The sequence below is a fragment of the Sminthopsis crassicaudata genome, chromosome 2 (genome assembly GCF_048593235.1).
Source record: "Sminthopsis crassicaudata isolate SCR6 chromosome 2, ASM4859323v1, whole genome shotgun sequence".
NCBI lineage: Eukaryota > Metazoa > Chordata > Mammalia > Dasyuromorphia > Dasyuridae > Sminthopsis > Sminthopsis crassicaudata.
Genome location: NC_133618.1, coordinates 495,745,488 through 495,764,561, shown reverse-complemented (window position 1 = coordinate 495,764,561; position 19,074 = coordinate 495,745,488). Strand labels below are relative to the sequence as shown.

Below are 19,074 nucleotides of genomic sequence, written 5' to 3'. Positions count from 1 at the left end.
ATTTGTACAAAAATGTCTTTATAGCAACTCTTTTTGTGGTAGCATGGAATTAGAAATTCAAAGGATGTCCATAATTTTGGAAATGACTGACCAAGTTGTGGTGTATGATTGTAATGGAATACTATCATGCTATAAACAATATTGAACAGGCTGATTTCAGAGAAATCTGGGCAAAATAATGTGAATTGATGCAAAGTGAAGTGAACAGAACATTGTATATAATAGCAGGTATTGTACAGTGTTCAGCTGTGAATGACGTAACTGTTCTGATCAATACAATGTTTCAAGACAATTTCAAAGCACTCATGATGAGAGAACCAATGAACTCAATGAAAATTGAAGCATCTTTTTTATTTTATTTTTCATGCTTCTTTTTACATAGCTAATATGGAAATATTACTTGCCTGTTTAACTATAGGAAAGCAACTAGAGAGAGGGAGAGAATTTGGAACTCAGAATTTTTAAAATGAACATTTAAAAAAAGGAAAGAACCACACACAAAAATATAGGATAATAGATTTAGAGCATTAATCCAACCCCCTTCATTTTATAGATGAGGATCCCAAAGTTTACACGTTCTCAGAGTCCCAGAGGCAGAATTGGAATTCAGGTTTTCCTGGCTTCAAGTCCAAAACTCTGTCTATTGGACTGTGATGCTTCCTACATATTCTTAAGGTTTCAAGTTATCCATCCCTATTTGCTCAGAATCCCTTCAAGGATTGAGGGGGAGAGGGAAGGGGGCAGCAAGTGTACATGTATATGTGAAAAGAAAATTGTTTAAATTTTGGAACTAGAAGAAACTTTAGAACATAGAAAATTAGAAGTTAAAAGAACTTTAGGTTCCTAATTTAATTCTATTATTTTGCTGATTGAAAAACTGAGCTCCACTTAGGGGAAGGATTTGCCCAAGATAATATAGAAAGTAGCATCACAAAAACACTTCTTAGTTTTAGTCTTATACCAGGATAATAGAAAGAGCAGGGAATATTGCAACTTTTTTCAGAGAAACTTGTTACAAAACTTTAATTTCCCCAGGCAATTGTTTCTCTTTTAATCCCATTATATTCCTATACTATAATGTGTTTAGCCATTCTCAAGAAGGTGGGCATTCCTTTCGTTTCCAGTTTGGAGCTACTATGAAAAGAACAAGCATATAAAATATACAAAGTCTGTAATATACACTAGATACAAAACAAAACGAAAAACCCAGACCTATTCTCAGGAAGCTTAAATTATCCTTTATCTGGAGTGCAAATATTAATTCCCTTAACAGATGTTAGTCAGTCAACAAGCATTTACCAAGTGCCTGCTGTGTGCCAGTTATTGCAGCTTATATGTAGCTTACATTCTAATGGGGGAATGCAGCATATATAAATATATGCAGTATAAAAAAACATAAAAAGAGACAAAACAGAATACAAGAGAGTCTGAGAGAGAGAGAGAGAATGCAGTAACTATAAAATGGGATAATGATACCTCCCAGAGTTGTTGTGAGGATCATATGAGATAATGTTTATAAAGCACAGGGCCTGGCACATAATGGGCAAAATAGAGATGCCAGCTATTATTATCATTTCCATTGTGTTGTGAACTCTGTGAGGGCAGGGACCATCTTTTGCTTCTTTTTCTGTCCCTAGCACTTGGCACAGTGACTGGCACAAAGCAGGTATTGACTGACCGGACTGATAGTTGGGGGGAATCAAGAAATGTTTCATGCCGTAAGTGGTGTTTGAGCTTCCTTACAGGAAGAGGGAGAGTCTTTGGCACATGTTGATCAGCTCTCACCAAAGCATGGAGAAAAGATGGTGTATTATGTGTGAGGATCAGAGGAATCCAGGTTGCCTAGATTGAAGAAAGGGAGTACGTTCCAGTGAGGTTGAAAAAATAGGTTGGGTTATGTTGTGAAAGACTTTAAGAACTAAACAGAAGACTTTCTATTCTACCCTAGAGGCAATAGGAAGTCACTGGAATTGATTAAATTGGGAAGTGACACAGTCATATTTGTGCTTAAGGAAAATTGGTCTGGCAACAGTGTTGGGGACAGAATAGCAAGAGTTTTGAGGTAGGAAAATACATTAAGAGGCAACTGCAATAATGTAAGCAAGAGGGGATAAGGGTAACTGTACATGGAGAGAAAGAGTCAGATGGAAGAGATGTGGAGGGGAAAGGGGCAGGATTTGGTAACATTGGGATCTAGGGGGTGAGGGAATCTGAGACACTGGGAGAACAATGGGATCTAGACACAAATCAGAATGGGAAAAGTTGAAGGGATTGAGTTTAGTTTTGGTGGGGGAAGAAGCAAGGTAGCAAAATACCTTGTACCAGCCCTTAAGTTAGGAGATCCTGAGTTAAATCCAGCCTCATAATGACTGGCTGTGTGACCCTGGGCAGATTACTTAATCCTGATTACCTGGGAGAGAAAAAGATGTCTCTGGGATATCCAGTTTAAATGTCCAATAGGCAATTGGTGATATTGTGCTGAAGCTCAGAGGAGAGACTGGGTTTGGAGAGAGAGGTAGAGATGGAGATGAAATCCAAGATGGAGATAGAGAGAGAGATAATATATGTCATTCATATAGATGATAATGAAACTTGGGCATAAATAAAGTTACTAATAAAGAATGTAGAGAGACAAGAGAGGACTGAGAACAGAATCTTGAGGAACAAGTTAGAGTTGTTAGCTATATAGTAAGAGTTAAGAGGTATATAGGATATGGATGATAAGCTGGAAAAAGAAAATGAGAGGGAGTGATCAGAGACAGATAGCAGAACTTGTTTCCTGAAGTAATCCAGAAATCAGAAACAATCAGGAAAGGATAGGTCAGCAGAGTCAAATGCAAAAGACTGATGGAGACAGGAATTCTGAGAAATGCCAACAGATTTGCAATTAAGAGGTCATAGGTGACTTTGGAAAAAGTGAGTAAAGAAAGCTTTTTTCCCCAGGAGTTTTGCTGAGAAAATGAGATATACAACAAATCTGAGAATGGTAGGGCTTAGTGGGACACTAGATGGTGTAAGGATAGAGACCATGGCCTGGAGTCAAGAAGATTTGTTATCCTGACTTTAAATCTGGCCTCCGACGCTTACTAGTTGTGTGACCTTGGGCAAATCACTTAACTTTATTTGCCTCAGTTTCCTCATCTGTAAAATAAGCTGGAGAAGGAAATGGCAAACCACTCCAGTATCTTTGCTAAGAAAACCTCTAAATGGGGTCATGAAGAATTAGACAAGACTGAACAACAAAAAAGAATTTAGTGACAGTTTTCCAAAGGTGGGGGTCAGACTTGGGCATGCTGAAAGCAATAGGGAAAGAAGTAGTATGTAAAGACAGGTTGAAATTGGGAGGAAGTGATTTGAGGTTGTATGTTGGAAAAGACTAGAGGGGATGGGATCACTTGCACAAACTAAGGCTTGTGGAGAGATGAAGTACTTGCCTTGGAAGGGCAAAAAAAATTTTTTAAAAATTCTTTTTGGAGCCAAACTTGTGATTTCATTGACTTAGGAACCCCCCTCCATTAGTGCAGGTTGGCCCCTGCTTTGCAATTATGCAGAGAGCTGCCTGGAAATACTGAAAGTTTCAGTGATTGCTCCAGAGTCATGTTGCTAGTATTTGTCAGAGGCAGGATTTGAATCCAAATCCTCCTTACTCTGAGACTAGCTCTATCCACCACATCATACTTTCTCTTTTCAAAAAGTGATGACTTAAAAAATAAAGCGATTCCCTTGAAAGACTTACATCATTTCTTCTTCATCATCTGTATAGGAATGTGTTTTTAGCCCACTGAATCTGCCCATGCATCTTAGAACATCTGAAAACACACATCCAGATGCTAAGGCTTAATGACTCTTATTTAATATAAGAAGCATCTCTTTTTTTTCTTTCTTTTTTCTTTTTCTAATTTTTTTAAATACATGGAACACCTGCTTCCTGTAATTCCTGCAAGCTTTCTCATTTCAGAGCCTGGATCCCAAAACATCTTTATTGCAGTGGGTATAGTGTGTATTTTGCTGGCAGCTCTGCTGATTGCCACCATCTACCTCATCCGAGCCAAACAGAAAAAAGGTAAGTGTGAAAGCCTCTTTCATTTTCCCTGTTCAAAATCATAGATTTCTTTTTAAAATCTGGATCTCTGATTTCCTTGGTGCAGACCAGTCCTGGAGAGGAACCCCTCCATCCTTCCATCAGTTCAAATAAACAATTTTTTGGCAACTATAATCTTAGAACTTGGCCTCTGAGGCCCTGGGTAACTCTGAGATTATATGTTGCAGAAAAATTGTCAATCTCCATTGGAAGAGGAAGTTTCCCTACTGGGAGTTCCCTATGCTGATGAAACCACAAGTACAATAAAAAAAAAAAAAAAAACATAAAATATCAGCCAAGGAAGAGGTTATAAAATAGAGAATGTTGAAACCTAGATTGTCTTTGGAAACTACTTCCCTTTAAATAGAAGGAAATTTAGAAATCCTATTTGGGATGGATGTTGTAAACTTTGTGTAGAGTTAGAAAAGACCTTAGAGGATATCTCCTCCAACTCCCCTCATTTAGCAGATGTAGGAATGGGGCTAAAGGAGAAGAAGCAGTGTTTCTTCCCTTAGTCTGTTCAGCTGCAGTTCCCCAGAATGGCAGGATGTCCACTCCTCGGACTGAGGGTTACAGCCTGCACAGTCTCATCGTGGTTGGGCATTTGTCTCGGGACCCTGGGATTTCCTTCATTCCTATCAAACACATCATTGGATGTTAAGTTTTCAGGAGGCATCCTGACCCCAGCGATCCATTTCATTTATTACTTGGAGGCAGTCTGGTGTAGTGGGAGAAGTCCTGGACCTGGTGGGATTGGGGGCTAGCCCAGGGAGATGTACCAGCTGTGAAAGCTCTCTGAGCTTCAGCCCATGGAGCAAAGCAGGGAGGAGGGAACAGAATGCTGCTCCTGCCTGCAGCGTGTTCAGTGAGTCTAGACCGCGGCTGCAGGCACAGGGACGGGGAGGGAGGGAAATGCAGCTGCAGGTGCACCGGGAGACCAGCTCTGGGCGTCAGTCACACAGAACACGAGGCATCTGGTCGGGAAGTTCCCTTCACCCTGGCAGCTTGTACGGCCTGCTGGTCTGCCTTCGGAGGAGAAAGTTCCGAGGTGACTGCTTCTGAGCCTAATCACACTTCCATAGCACAAGGGCTTGAGTGAGTGGTCATTTGATCCCCCAACAGTTCTATTAGGTGGATAGGGCAACAATTATTACCTTCATTTTTATACATAGGGAAACTGAGACTCCACAAGTGAATGTAATTCGCCTATAAGGGTCAGATCTGGGAGTAGGACCTGGGCCTTTTTAATTCCAAATTCCGTATCACTCTAGCTATTGAATCTATAGTTTTGGCAAGTGCAGTCATTCAAATTAGCAAGGTGGAAAATGTGCTGGATTTGTAGTTTAAAAGATCTGGATTCAAATGCTGTTGTTTTTAATCAGTCTCTGTGAGGCCAAGTAACATCTCTAAAGCTCATTTTCCCAATCTGGAAAATGGCAGGGTTAAACTAGATGATCTCCAAATTCTATAATTTTATATTTGTTATCTGTTATTTTGTTATTCTGTCATTTTGGTTTTGTCCAATTTTTTGTGACCCCATTTAGGATTTTCTTGCCAAAAATATTCTTGATTTTCTTTTCCAGCTTATTTTAGAGAAGGGGAAGCTGAGGCAAGCAGGGTTAAGTGATCACACAGCTAGTAAGCATCTGAGGATAGATTTTAACTCGGGAAGATGAGGCTTTCCCACTCCAGGCCTGGCCCTCTCAGCTCAAGGTTGTGTGGGCAGCAAAACAGCAGGCCAGGGGGTCCCAACCTAGGGCCCCCTGCTCCTTCCTTTGTACCTAAGGCAGCAGACATGTTCCACATAATTTACTGTGGTTCCTTTTTCCTCTCTTGCCATCCTCACTCCCACTTTGTGTGGCTTTAAAGAAATACGACTATTTTTCTAAGTTTCTCTAGAAAGCATTGAGAAGCATTGCTGCCTCCTGCATGAAGGTCAAAAGAATGGAACCTTTTAAAGAATAGTAAATGAATGATTTTTTTTTCTTTCAGCAAAAGGTTCGACTTCTTCTACAAGGTAAGTACAAGGTAGAGGGGGGAGTGGGGATTGGGTTTGATTTTGTTTTCTTAAGTAAATGAAGTTGGGTCGTGGAGGTGAAATTCCGATCTTGCTTCTGGCTTTTTCTAGCTGTATAATCTGGGACCGTTCCCTTAGTTTCTCTGTGCTCCTGAGCAACTCTGCAGGACCAGAAGATGCCGGTCTGCTTTTGTATTATGTTCCTCACTGGGAGGACACTGTACTGATAGAATAACAGATGGAGGGAAAAAAAGAAAAGCATTTGGCAACCCAAAGCCACACATGGAATTATACTTACTGCCTGCCCACCTTGTGCTCGGTTTTGTTATGAAACCCCCTCCTTTGGTCGCCTTCCCTGACTTCCTTCTCATCAGAGCAGGGAAGGGATTCTGGGTTCTGAAAGCCTGTGCCAGGCAGGGAGTCAGGCAGGCAACAAGAATTTACTGGGCATGCCCCATGTGCCAGGCAAGCTGGAAGGGAGCCCGGGTGGGCCCAGGGCAGGCCAAGGGCGGGCCTAAGTCAGGCCCCCCCAGAGGGTGGCCACCATGGGGAGGAGTAGCATGGACACAGTGGAGAAGTGTCTTCCCATATCAGGGGCCTGTTATCCACTGATGAGAGTGCAGAGGCATGGAGCGGTCTCCTCGCAGATATTTAAAAGAGAATAACCCCCAGGTAGCTGAAATGCTCTGTTCCTAGCGCCGTGCCGTAATGCCGGCCTCTAAACTCTCCAAACTGTGTGCCAGGCACTCTGCTACGTATCAAGGATACAAAGAAAGGTCAAACAGTGCCTGCCCTCAAGAGGCATACAGTCTCAAGGGGAGAAGCCCGCACACCACCAGGTACGGAGGAGCTGGATAATGTGGGAGAGGACTGGAGCCTCGGGGTCAGGAAGCGCTGCCTCTAGAAGGCCCGGAGGAGGCTGGAAGGAGAGGATTCTTTCCAACATCGAGAGAGGGCGGGCTCGTCCCTGGATCCCCGGATTTGGGGGGGTGGAAGTGGGGGGAGGTGTAGGACAGCTGGAAAGGTGGGACGGCCAGAGGGGGAAGGGCTTTAAATGCCAAATAGAGGGGTTTGTATTTAATTAATATAACATATAACATATAATATATGATTAATATAACATAATTAAATGTCCCTAGCAGGGCAGCTAGGTGGCACAATAAATACAACTCCAGGCTCAGCATCAAGAAGATCTGAATTCAAATTCAGCTTCTGGTATTTACTAGCTGTGTGTCTCCAGGCAAGTCACTTAACCCCTATTTGCCTCAGTTTCTCCGTCATCTGTCAATTGGACCTAATAATAGCACTTGCCTTCCAGGTTTGTTGTAAGGATTCCAAGTGAATTAATAATTAATTATAAAGTGCTTAGCCCAGTGCCTGACCTATAGTAAGTAGATGCTTAATAAATGGTTTTTATTTTTATTATTACTAAATAAGTACTAAATAATGACTAGCATTTATAAAGCACTTTAAGGCTGACAAAGCACTGTACATGTATCAGCTAATTGGGTCCTCACAGCTACCCTGGGAAGTAAGCGTAGTTATGTTCCCTTCTTGAGAGATGAGAAGACAATTGAGGAAAGTTAAGTAACTTGCCCAGTCTCTAAGCTTATAAATGTTATATCTGAGGCTGGATTTGAATTCAGGTCTTCCTGATCCCAGAGTTAAGGTTGTAATCATTGAACTACCCAGCTTCCTAATAAGACAATTTTCCACTTCTCAAATCCATCTAATACATACCGCCAATTTTATCTTCTTAAATCACCCCTTTTATCAGGTCTCTTCACCGCTAAACTCCCATTGCCTACATAACAGTTCAGACAACTTACCTTGTCTTCCAAGTCCCTTCACAGTCCGCTCAGTGTGGTATAGTGGAATGAGCATTAGCCACAAAAACGAGACCTGAATTCAAATTCTGTCTCGGCTGCTACGGCCTGTGTGAATTTGGATGAGACTTAACTCCTCCAGACTTCAGTTTTCCCATCTGTAATAAGATGGGGCTGGACTAGATGGTTCTGAGGTCCCTTCTAGCTGTGGAATAATGACATTCTCTTTCTGATCTTATCTCCCATTGTTCCCCAGGGTCCATTTGGTTCATGTACTGCCCCCCTCAATATGCTCTGAGCTTTTACCACTTCCACAGGACTGCCTGAGCATTCCTCACTCCTCTGAAATGCCCTTTTCCCCCATAGAAATCTCCTCTTCCAAAGTCCACTTCCTTTGGGAAACCTTCCCTGCTTGCCTCAGGTCACAGTGTTCTCCTTAATGATTCCCACATCTCTCCCTGACTTCCTGATCAAACGCCCATACAACTAGGTCCCAATTGGTGTAAATGACAAGCCCTTGAAGGGCTTGAATTCTTTGAATCCACACTGCATATTTCCATTGGGATGAAGCCAATTATCCTATTTTATATAATTATAACTTAGAACAGTTCAACTGATCATTTCACAGGATTCATTGTTAGCACTAATCGGGGCCTGGCTGTAGTGCCCATGACCTTGGAGAATTAGTGATCTTTGTATATACATGCTTTATGTATTTCCCTTATTTCATTGTGAACTCCTAAAGGACAGGGGTTGTATCTCATTTTCTGTGTAAAACCAAGTACAGCATCCTGCACCAAATGCTTAACAACATTTGTTGATCGATTTTTTCTCCCAAAAGAAATGAACAGTAGCCCCGATATTATTGTTCATGTTTTATACTCTTCTGTAGGATTCTAATGAAACCTCTCCAGGTGCTCTTTCATATGGCCAACTCCAGAATTATTTTGAATAGAGTTTAATATTTACTTCCTGACTAAATCTCCTTCCAAAGTCTATCAGTGTTTAACTTCAAAGCAAGATAGCCCAACAGCCAAGTTGGGAAGCTCTCTTGTTACTCCCAAAACATCTGTCAGTAGGATGATTAACCTGGACTCTACATACCCTGAAAGTCCATGAACTTAGATGTATGTATATGCAAAGATAACTATTTCTCCAAAGTCATTCATACTATAGCCATTCAATACAACTGGTTTCTTTTGTAATCCTGTGTATTTATTTCACATATTAAAAAGTGTTATTCTAAGAAAGGGTCTATAGCTTTCACCAGACTGCCAAAAAGAGTCCCTGAACACTTAAAATAAAAGTTAAGAACACTTGCTCTATAGGATCAGAAATTTAAAAGCAAGAACAGATTTTACAGGCCATTGAGTTCAAATACCACCTTACCCATTTTACAGATGAAGGCACAGAGAAATTAAGTGACTGACCTAGTGTCACACAGCTAGCTAGTATCTTTTTACTTAATAATTAATCTATTTTATTTTTATTGATTTTTATTTATGTATATATATATATATTTATATGTATGTTTTATTTATTTAAATTTAATTTATTTAATAAAATAAATACTTTTTATTTATTAATTTATTTAAATGAACTCTGTGTTAATGCCCCATCCACCAAGCTACAGTGTCTCTTTAGAGAGGCAGAGCACGCTGTCCATAATCTATCAGGGCTCAGGCACATAAAACACTCATTTAACAAACATTTATTAAGTGCTTCCTGTGCCTAAGGCTTTGCTCTAGAGATGTTGGGAAATGCCAAGATGAGTAAGTCATGGTCCTTGCCTTAAAGGAGGCTGGAGTCTCCTAGGATGGAAAAACTAGGAACACACACGTAGCTGCAAGTTGCAAGACAAATGGCGAGTCTCCTTCTTACTCCGGGGAGGGAGTCCAGTGTCGGAGAAGGATCACTGGCCTTGGAGTCGAAAGCGGGAAGTTTCAGGCCAGGCCTTTGGCTGATAGCTCTGTGAGCTCAGAAGGACACTTAATTTTTCTGAGCCTCAGCTTCCTATTAGCAGTAATTTAATTGGGCACTGTGATTCAGGATCTTCCAGGCAGGGTGACCCATCCCCAGGAGGGAAGTGTTTCTGTGGAAACATGGGATTTGTCATGCTCGGTGATTGCTCCTTGAGCTTGATGCTCTGTCACAGCCAAGATTAACTTTTGTGGACAGACCCTGTTGCTTAACACTGATAATATCCAGTCTGTTGTCCCTTGGACCTCGAGATTCATGCTTGAAAATCAATCACACCCAGGCAGAATCACAGCATTTCTAGTGTTTGCCAGTGTCTACAGTGCTTTCCTTACCTAGATAATGCATCTCCATCCCTGTTTACAGAGGGGGAAGCTGAGGCTCGGGGATGTAAAAATTCACATGGCTGGAATGGGGTTGGGGCTGAGAGACTGCTCTTTCTACACCCCAAGCTGTTCCTCTGGTAGATCTGAGGAGGAACACAGCCCTCTTGTCTATGTTACCTTAATGTTTACAGGGGCTCTGTGAGCTACGCAGTGTAAGTGTCATCATCCCTTTTTACAGAGTCAGGAAGCTGAGGCTTAATGAAGTGGAGGAGATTCATCCGCATCACCTAGCTAGGAAGTGGGGCTCTTCCTCAGGCCCATGTTCTTTCCATGACACTCCATTGCACGGACACTGAGGGCATAGGATGTCTTAGTTTGAACGCATGGGGATCATTGTCCTTGAATAGCATCCATTAAAATGAGCTATGTCACCGGTTTCTAACTACAAAACGAAGCCATTTTTCTGATTTATCTGATGTATCCCTTCTTGGCCTTCTCTTCTAGATTACATGAGCCGGAAAAAAATGCCCGAGACCTAAGCCAGGTATGTACACTGCTTCCCGAGGCTCATTTCTGGAAGAATTCAGTGACAGAAATTTTTGTAGAAGGAGCCAGGCTGAAAATGAATGCTGGCTGGGAGCAGCAGAGGTTGGGGGCAAGAGGGAATCTAGTTACTGTGATATGAACACCAAGACAAGAGGGCTACAGCTTCTCTGTCTTAGCCCTTGGGAAGTTTGCCCTCTCAGACGGATCTGTCCTTGAATGCTAGACTTCTTGGGCAGAGGTCCAGCCACACCCCCTCATTTTGTGCCATTCTTATCCCTGTCCTCCTAGAAATCTTCCCAAGAGGATTCTTCCAGTGTGGGCCCTTTTTGGGTAGCTTTTTAATATTATAGTGTAAACCAAGGTAGTACGTGTAAACTGCCAGCCTTTTACCCATCATTTCTGGCACATGAGTGACCCTCCTTCTTTTCCCGTTATCCATAGCCTTGATGGCTTAAAATGACAGAAAAGGGAATCTGGGTCACACATTGTGCTTGTAATTGCTTTGGAATACAGATTCAATTCAGTAAATAGCATCCAAATTCTATTCAGACTCTACATTTGACTCTCTGGATAGGCAGGAAGTTAAGATAATTCACATTTCTTATCATTTCAAGGCTTAAAGTCACAACAATAACAATTCACATTTTTATAGTTCTTTACTATGTTCCATGCACTGCACTAAATGCTTTACAAATATTATATCATTCACTCTTCATAGTAAGCCTGAGAGTAGGTACTCTGTTATCCCCATTTAATAATCAAGGAAACTCAGGTTAAGTATTTTGCTCACATTCATATCATTAATAAGTATCTGAGACACTTTGAACTCAAGTCTTCTTAGCTCCAAAGTCAGTGCTCCATCCACTGTACCCTTATACCCATTCTCTGAAGTAGGTATTGAGGGTTATGGTTCTTGTTTTATAGTTTAGGAAACGGAGATCCACCCAGAAAGGTCATGTTAATTTCTTGGGATCACCCAGCTTGGGTCCAAGACAGAATTTGAACTCAGACTTTTTGACTTCCACATCCTTTCCACTGTGATACCTTGCCTTCTTCTGCTTGATAGTATTTCACCCAAGCTATTTCTAGAGATTTTTTTGTTCTGTGAATGGTGAAATTGTGTATAATTACCCTTTCTAGGGCCCAGTCCCTTCAAAAATCTTTCTAGTTTCCCCACATTGATGACTATTAGCTGGTCTTCTTCACCATGGATATTATTTAATCCAGGTAATAGTAGTTGAGGTTATTACAACTCTTGGGTCTGTTCATGAGCTTACAGTGCAAGAGTTTAGATCATGCTTGACATTCTCCATCCTCACCTATATTTTATAGTTAATCTTGGCAATGAATTTGGTGCTGGTAAAAGCACAGATCTGGAATCCCTGCAACATAGTATTATGTTTTTTCATCAAAAACACAACAGACAATAGGCAACAATGGTTTTAATTCACCAGTCATGGTATTGGTTCACCTTGAGCAATGATAATTACTAATTGGAAAGGAATCTCTCTTTCAAATTCATTATTTTTTATTAAGAGACTTGTAGGAAAAACATTCCCAGTAAGAATGCGATCCAGCTTAAAGTCTCGATTATCCTGCTAACTGCCTCGTTTTGTAGGATGAAGAACTTTTCCTCCTCAGTTCTCAGTTTCCTCCTTTGTAAAGTGCCTAACTAGGATGGGGTGACTGCTGAAATCCTGTCTGATATGCATCTTAGATTTTAATAAAGCAGCATTCAGAGGAGTAATAGGTACTATCTCATAGGCTAAAATTTTACAGAGGAAACCAGCATAGGAGAGATGGGAAAGCTCCATTAGGAAGTCACCAACTAACTTAGAGTTTTTTAAAGATATGTATATATATATATATATATATATATATATATATATATACATGATTAATGCAGAAATATGTTTTTCATGGCTTCACATGTAAATCATATTGCCTGCTTTCTCAATGAGTGGGGAAGAATAGGAGGGAAAGAATTTGGAATTAAAAATTTTTTAAATATGAATGTTAAAAATAAAAACAATTATCACTAAAGATATGTATAGAAAATGGAAGGAACAAGAAATGGCAGAGGATGGCATGGTATAGTCCTGGAAAAATAGTATCAGAAGTGCCAAAGCTCCGAAGGAACTGAGTTTAGTAAAGAAGCAAAAGTCAATAAAAGTGGGAGTTTTCATCTATTTGGGCAAAAAACAGAAGATCAATGAAGGGGTAAGGTTGTTGCTTGGAGCAGATAGGACAATAATAAAGAGCAAGCAGAGAAACTGTTCAATTCTTTTATTTCTCTCTTGTATTCTCTAAAATGGAGAATGTTCTTTGTACTAAAAATGGCACCAGGAAATTCATGTCCAAATAAGTGAGAAGAGAGTAAAAGAGCTTCCCTTTTCTTCCTCTTGCTCCCTCCCTGCCCCCAATCCCAGCTGCCCTTGATGAATTCAAGGTATCTGGCCCCATTGAACTATATCTTTGGCCACTAAGAAAACTGACAGGTGCAATTGCTGAATCACTGTTGGTGATCTTTGAAAGAAAGTGGAAAATTGGGAAAGTCCTGCAGGACTAGAGAAGGGCTAATGTCCCAATTTAAAAAAAAAAAAAAAAACGAAAGAAAGAAAGAAAGAAAAGGTATGATAAGGCTACAAACTATATACCAGTGACTTCAGTTTCTGGGGGAAAATTCTCTAATGAATCACCAAAGAGCTGGTCAGTGAACATCTTGTAAAGGAAGCAGTCATTACAAAGAGCCAGCATGGCTCATAGGCAGGTAGGTCATGCCAGACTAACCTCATTTCCTTTTTTGACACTGTTGCTAAGCTAGTAGATCAGAGGAATGCTGCATATGTGGTTTACCTAGGTTTTAGCAAAGTTTTTGATAAAATATCATGTTGTGTTCTTATAGAAAACATGGAAACTGATGAATTAGACCAGAGATCTTAAACACATGGCATGAGCCCATAATGAGTTGAGTGGGGCCTGAACCAGATTAAAATGTAATTGGGAAATATTTGGCAAAATAAAAATACAATAGCAAACAGATAATTTTTAACATGGAGCAGCTGTGGGGTGCAATAGAGTACCAGATCTAGAGTCAAGAAGACGCATCTTCCTGAGTTCAAATCTGGCCTCAGACTTTACTAGCTGTAACCCCAAATAAGTCACTTAACCTGTTTGCCTCAGAATCTGTAAAAGGAGCTGGAGAAGGAAATGACAAACCAATGTCTTTGCCAAGAAAACTCCAAATGGGATCGGAAAGAATTAGACACAACCAAACAACAGTTTTTAAAATGTAGCTTTCTAATTGGTGTCATGACCTGCAGGATTCCTTAGTGGCCCCTGTTTCTATTTGAGTTTGACACCATTGCACTGGGTGGTAAAATCAGAATCTCAAAAGATCTTGACAAACTAGAGCATTAGGAATAAAATGTAATCATACAAAATTCAAGAGAGACAAATCCAAGGAAAATAAAGAGGTATCTTTGACTTACAGTCAGGTTCACAGACATTTGATCTCGAGCCTTGGCTAATTAATAGCTCATCTGAAAAAGATCTGCGGTTTTTAGTGAGCTGCAAGAAGTCAACAGAATAATGTGGCAGCCCCAAAAGCTAACATCATCTTGGACTACATAGAAGGAGGCAGAGGTGATGGTCCTTCTGCACGGGGTCCTGGCCATTCCATATCTGCAATGTATATTTCTGTGTATCATAGTACAAGAAAGCTTGTAGCTACTCTGGTGGGGGAGGTATCCAGAGGAAGCAACCAAGATGGAGAGGTCCTTGAGTCTATGTCATGAGGTTCAGTTGGGAACTTCCAGATTAAAAAAGATAAAATTCATAGGCAGGGTCTTCAGGTATTTGAAAGCCTTTTGTTTGGAACAAATTTGGACTTGTTCTATTTGACCTCAGAGCAAGACCATAGATAGAAACTGCAAAGAGGTCAATTTAAGTTAGATGTAAGAGAAACATCCTAAAAATGAGAGTTGCCCAGAAATAGCATAGGCTTCCTCAGGAGGGATGGGTTTTCCCTCAGTGGAAGTTCTCAAGTAGAGATTGGGTCACCACATGTTGGGTATGTTAGTAGGAATTCCTTTGGGTGAGTTGGACTAGATTGTTGTTAAATAACACTAATAATAATAACTATTAACAATAAGCATTTATATTGCATTTTAAGGTTTGCAAAGCCTTCCAATTCTGTGAGGTAGGTACTATTATTCTACAGATGAGGAAATTGAGGTTAAGATATTAACTAATTTGCCCATATAAGTTAGTAAGAACCTGAGGCAGAATTTGAACTCTGGACTTTCTTTCCAGTTCTCTATCCCACTATATTATACTATACGTTAGCTGCTTCCCTGGGATTCTTTTCCAGCTTTAAAATTTGTAGTTTCCATGATTTCCTGCAATTTTTGACAGTCTGTGTTCTATGGTCCCTCTCAGCTCTTTATTGATGATCATCATTCAGTCATATCTGACTCTTCATGATCCAAAGATCTTAGCATGACTGGCCTTCTATCCTCCACCATCAATAGAAGTCTACTTTCCATGACATTTTCTATCTCATCCTTTGTCCTTTTGCTTTCCATCTTTCCCAGCATCAGAGTCTTTTCTAATGAGTCTCATCTTCTCATTATGTGACCAGAGTATTTAGGCTTCAGCTTTGGTATTTGACCTGCCAGTAAATAGCTTGCATTATTTTCTTTAAATATTGACTGATTTGAACTTCTTGCTGTCCAAGGGACTTTCAGCTCTTCTCCAGCACCACAATTTGAAAGTGCAGCTCTCAGTTTTTCTCAGAGCCGTACTCGCCACTGGAGAGAGCATGGTTTTGACTAGATGGACTTTGTTGGCAAGGTGATGTCTCTGCTTTTTAGTATGCTGTCCAGATTCACCGTAGTTTTCCTTCCAAGTAGCAAGCATCTTTTAATTTCATTGCTTGAGTTATGATCCACAGTGCTCTTTGAACCTAAGAATATAAAATCTGACACAGTTTCCATTTCTTCTCCTTCTATTTGCCAGGAAGTGATGGGAACAGTTGCCAACATCTTGCATAAGTGTGAGCTAGATTCATCACCTGTACCCAGTTCAGCTATTCAATTCCCATAGGATTCCTATTACCAGATAGCAGTTTGCTTTCAGGATCAGATGTTATTAGGATACTAGGATACGTTTCCCATAAACGAATGAGTCAGCTGAGCTCGGTGGGGACAAACCAAAGTTCTGTAATGACGCGGAGTCCTGCATTATAGCAGACAAGGGGGGCCATTTGTCCCTCGCAGCTTAAAGGGGGAGCAGCAGTTGGGATAGGTTCCTATGACAGAAAGCCAGAAACAATGGTAGAGATCAGCAAGGGCTGTTTGACGAGCTTATTTCTGCTCTGACACTGTTTGCTGACTTCTAATCCCTAGCCATTTTCTCAAACTTCGGTGCTTTCCATCTAGAGGAGGAAGAACCGTAATGTTAAGTCAAAAGATCGGAGCTCGAGCTCCGTGCAACTACTCACTAGCCCTAAGACCTTGAACAGATTACCGCGCCCTCCCCCGCGGTTTCCTTCTCAGTGAAGGAGGCGCTTGGGTTAGATAGTCTGGACAGGCTTCCGGGGGCATTGACGGGTTCTCTGGTGCTTTCTCATCCAGATCCAGGAGGCAAATGACATCAACAATGACATCACCTATGCAGATCTGAACCTGCCCAGAGGGAAAAAGAGCGCCCCGCGGCCGGTAGAGACCAACAGCCAGACGGAGTACGCCAGCATCCAGACGGGCCCGTCCCCGCAGCAGGAGGATACCCTGACCTACGCAGACCTGGACATGGTCCACCTGAACCGATCGTCCAAGAAGCCCGCCACCAGGCCCGAAGAGTCATATTCAGAGTACGCCAGTGTCCAAGTCCAAAGGAAGTGAACGCCGCTCCTGGGTTGCTGGTTTCCCGCGGCGGCTGCGGAAGATCGGGAGGCTCTTGCTGGAGCTCCCCGAAGTTGGCGGCATCGTCCCCCCGGGAAGTGCGGTGGAAGTGCCCGCCAATCTCTGCTCGCCGCGAAGGCTGCGTCCTTTGGGACGCATCGATGAGGGGGAGGACGGCCCCCACTGCTCTCCACCGCGCTAACTCGCGAGCTTGGTGTGCACTTCCACCGAGGAACCAAGGGCTCTGGGGCAAGCTACGTCTCTAACATTCCCGAACGCCGAGGGTGACATTGCAAACTAGGGTCGAGGAGAGGAACAGAAATCTGGGAAACTGCTGCCTCTCCCCACTGTGGTGACTTCATAATGGCCTGGGGGCACAAGTTCCCTTCCTGTCCCGGCCCAGCTTGTCCTGCCGGGCTCCTTAGACAGATCCCCTTCATGGCTTTTCAATAACACAGTCACTGACTCCTATGTCCCCTCAACTATGTTCTTCCAGGGCAAAATATGAAGGAAAAGCCTACTCTTTCTTCCCCCAACCTACCTGCGACTGCAAGGCTCTAGGAGAAAACCCTCCAGATGCTAGAATCTTATCTGCAGAGAGGCTGGAGAGACAACTAACTGGCTGACCTGTTCGGAGGGACTTGGCTGGGGGTGATGGTCAGGCTTCTCAGCTCCCCGCTCCGTGCCTGCACACACGAGGCAGACCTTCAGACGGACTCAGAACACCTACTTACACCAAGGGTCGCTTGTGACTTGACTCTCCCTGGACAGCCCTCCCCCAGACTCAGTTGTCCCCGCTGTAACTCCATAGGGACATACCTCTCATTTCTAGACCTGAATTTTGCTTCCAGCCCACACTAACACAGCAATGTCTCGCTGCTGTTTACTCCTGTAAATTATTAAGAAATGTGAAATGTGCAATCTTGAAACCAAGGTGTTAGAAAATTTGATCTGTGGTTTTTTTTTTTCCTTTTAAGCATTATATTGGCTCTTTGTCATGTGTTAAAGTCCTGTGTTGCACATGGTCGAGTATTACAGGGTGTAGGAAGGTTTATCCTTTGCTGTTCAGGTTGAGTTTTCTTGAAGCAGAAACAGAATTCTATACGGTTACCAGAAGATTATTGGGCAGATAGCCACAGTCCAGCTATTCCTTGGGGGCACCTAGCTATCTGAATGTGATTGAATTGGTGAAAATGACTTTAGTGGGACGGAGTAAGTGCCCTGTGGCTGATAGTTCTGCTAACCTTAGCCTTTACCATAAGCAGAGCTACTGAGACAACATCTACAGCAATTGGGGGGGGAGGAGCATCGTGTGTGAGCTAGTGGATAGCCTGCCTGAAAATGCCCAAACCAAGATCCCACCCAGCTCCAACACTAACTTACTACATGGCCCTCAAAGAGTCCCTTAGCCTGGTGCCTCAGTTTCTCCATTTGTAAAATGAAATGAGAAGATTTGCTACCAAACTCTATCAAGCACTTTATGATTCTGGACTCCAGGTGAATTATATCCTTCTGGCAGGAGCAGCTAAAGAGCCAGCCCCACAGCTCTGAAACCTGCCTTCTCCAGGACATCCCCTTCTGTTTCAGCCAGACCAGCCAGAGAATCGGAGTCACTGGAGGGCATTGAAGCCAGTCTCGGCTCCTCCCTCGTCCTCCATCTCCAAAGCTGTGGCGTGGGCTAATGGCTTCTCCTGCTTTTCCAGCAGTGACACCAATTACCATCCTGTCATTCAGACTGTGAAACAGATCTTCTAGATGGAAGGCTGATGGGGTGAGGGGCCGCGGAGCCAGGAATCCAGGGAGGGCAGACGTTGCATGACCTGTTTGGACTGTGCTGACACATTAACTGTTCACTCTTTTTCCAGCTAAATGCAAATTTCTTCATTCTCCCAGGGTTCGAGAACTCTGCCCAGAATTCTTGGCTAGGTGAGTCAGAAACAAAAGCAGTGGCCTAAAGAGAGCCTTGAGCCCCGAGCGAGACCGTTCTCGGGAACGTTTTCTGTCCTGGGCACTAACAAGGTGGTTGGGGAGACAAGGCTGGGTTCCTGGCCCGGCCTCGTGCTGCCTGGCACGTGAAGAAGTCAAGAAAGTGTCTGATGAAACACAAGCACCGCTGTCATTGTTGCTGCAGTCGGTGTCCTCTGTGGAGTTTGTTTTAAGTGGCTCCACAGCCACCAGCCAGGAACATCTGCGACATCATCCCTCCTCCCATGTAGGCCCTTCCGGAACCCGAAAACGTTGGCTCGCAAACTGCCTCCCTCATCCCCATGTAGCTTCCTTCAGTGGAAACACCATAGTTTTTGAGAACATTCTCAAACTCTCTTGTTCTCTTGGTGCCATCATTTTTGTGTGTGTGTCTTTTATCGGGGCAAGGGGTGGTATTGGGGGGAGGGAAGAA

The 19,074-nt window shown here is 42.4% G+C and overlaps 1 protein-coding gene across 7 annotated transcripts in view; it reads left to right on the top strand.

Annotated features, from left to right (window-relative positions):
* The window catches only part of LOC141557653 (tyrosine-protein phosphatase non-receptor type substrate 1-like), a 73,300-nt gene extending 55,674 nt beyond the window's left edge, over positions 1 to 17,626 (top strand). For 5 of the 7 annotated variants that reach the window (XM_074293617.1, XM_074293618.1, XM_074293613.1 and 2 more), the window contains exons 6-10: positions 3,959 to 4,063; positions 6,074 to 6,098; positions 6,842 to 6,937; positions 10,732 to 10,771; positions 16,410 to 17,626. In XM_074293617.1, coding sequence (XP_074149718.1) covers positions 3,959 to 4,063; positions 6,074 to 6,098; positions 6,842 to 6,937; positions 10,732 to 10,771; positions 16,410 to 16,676 — 533 coding nt within the window. In that variant the 3' untranslated portion in view covers positions 16,677 to 17,626. The remainder of the gene's footprint in view (positions 1 to 3,958; positions 4,064 to 6,073; positions 6,099 to 6,841; positions 6,938 to 10,731; positions 10,772 to 16,409) is intronic. The other 2 variants (XM_074293620.1, XM_074293619.1) reach the window with 1 other exon arrangement.
* The last annotated feature ends 1,448 nt before the right edge of the window (positions 17,627 to 19,074 follow it).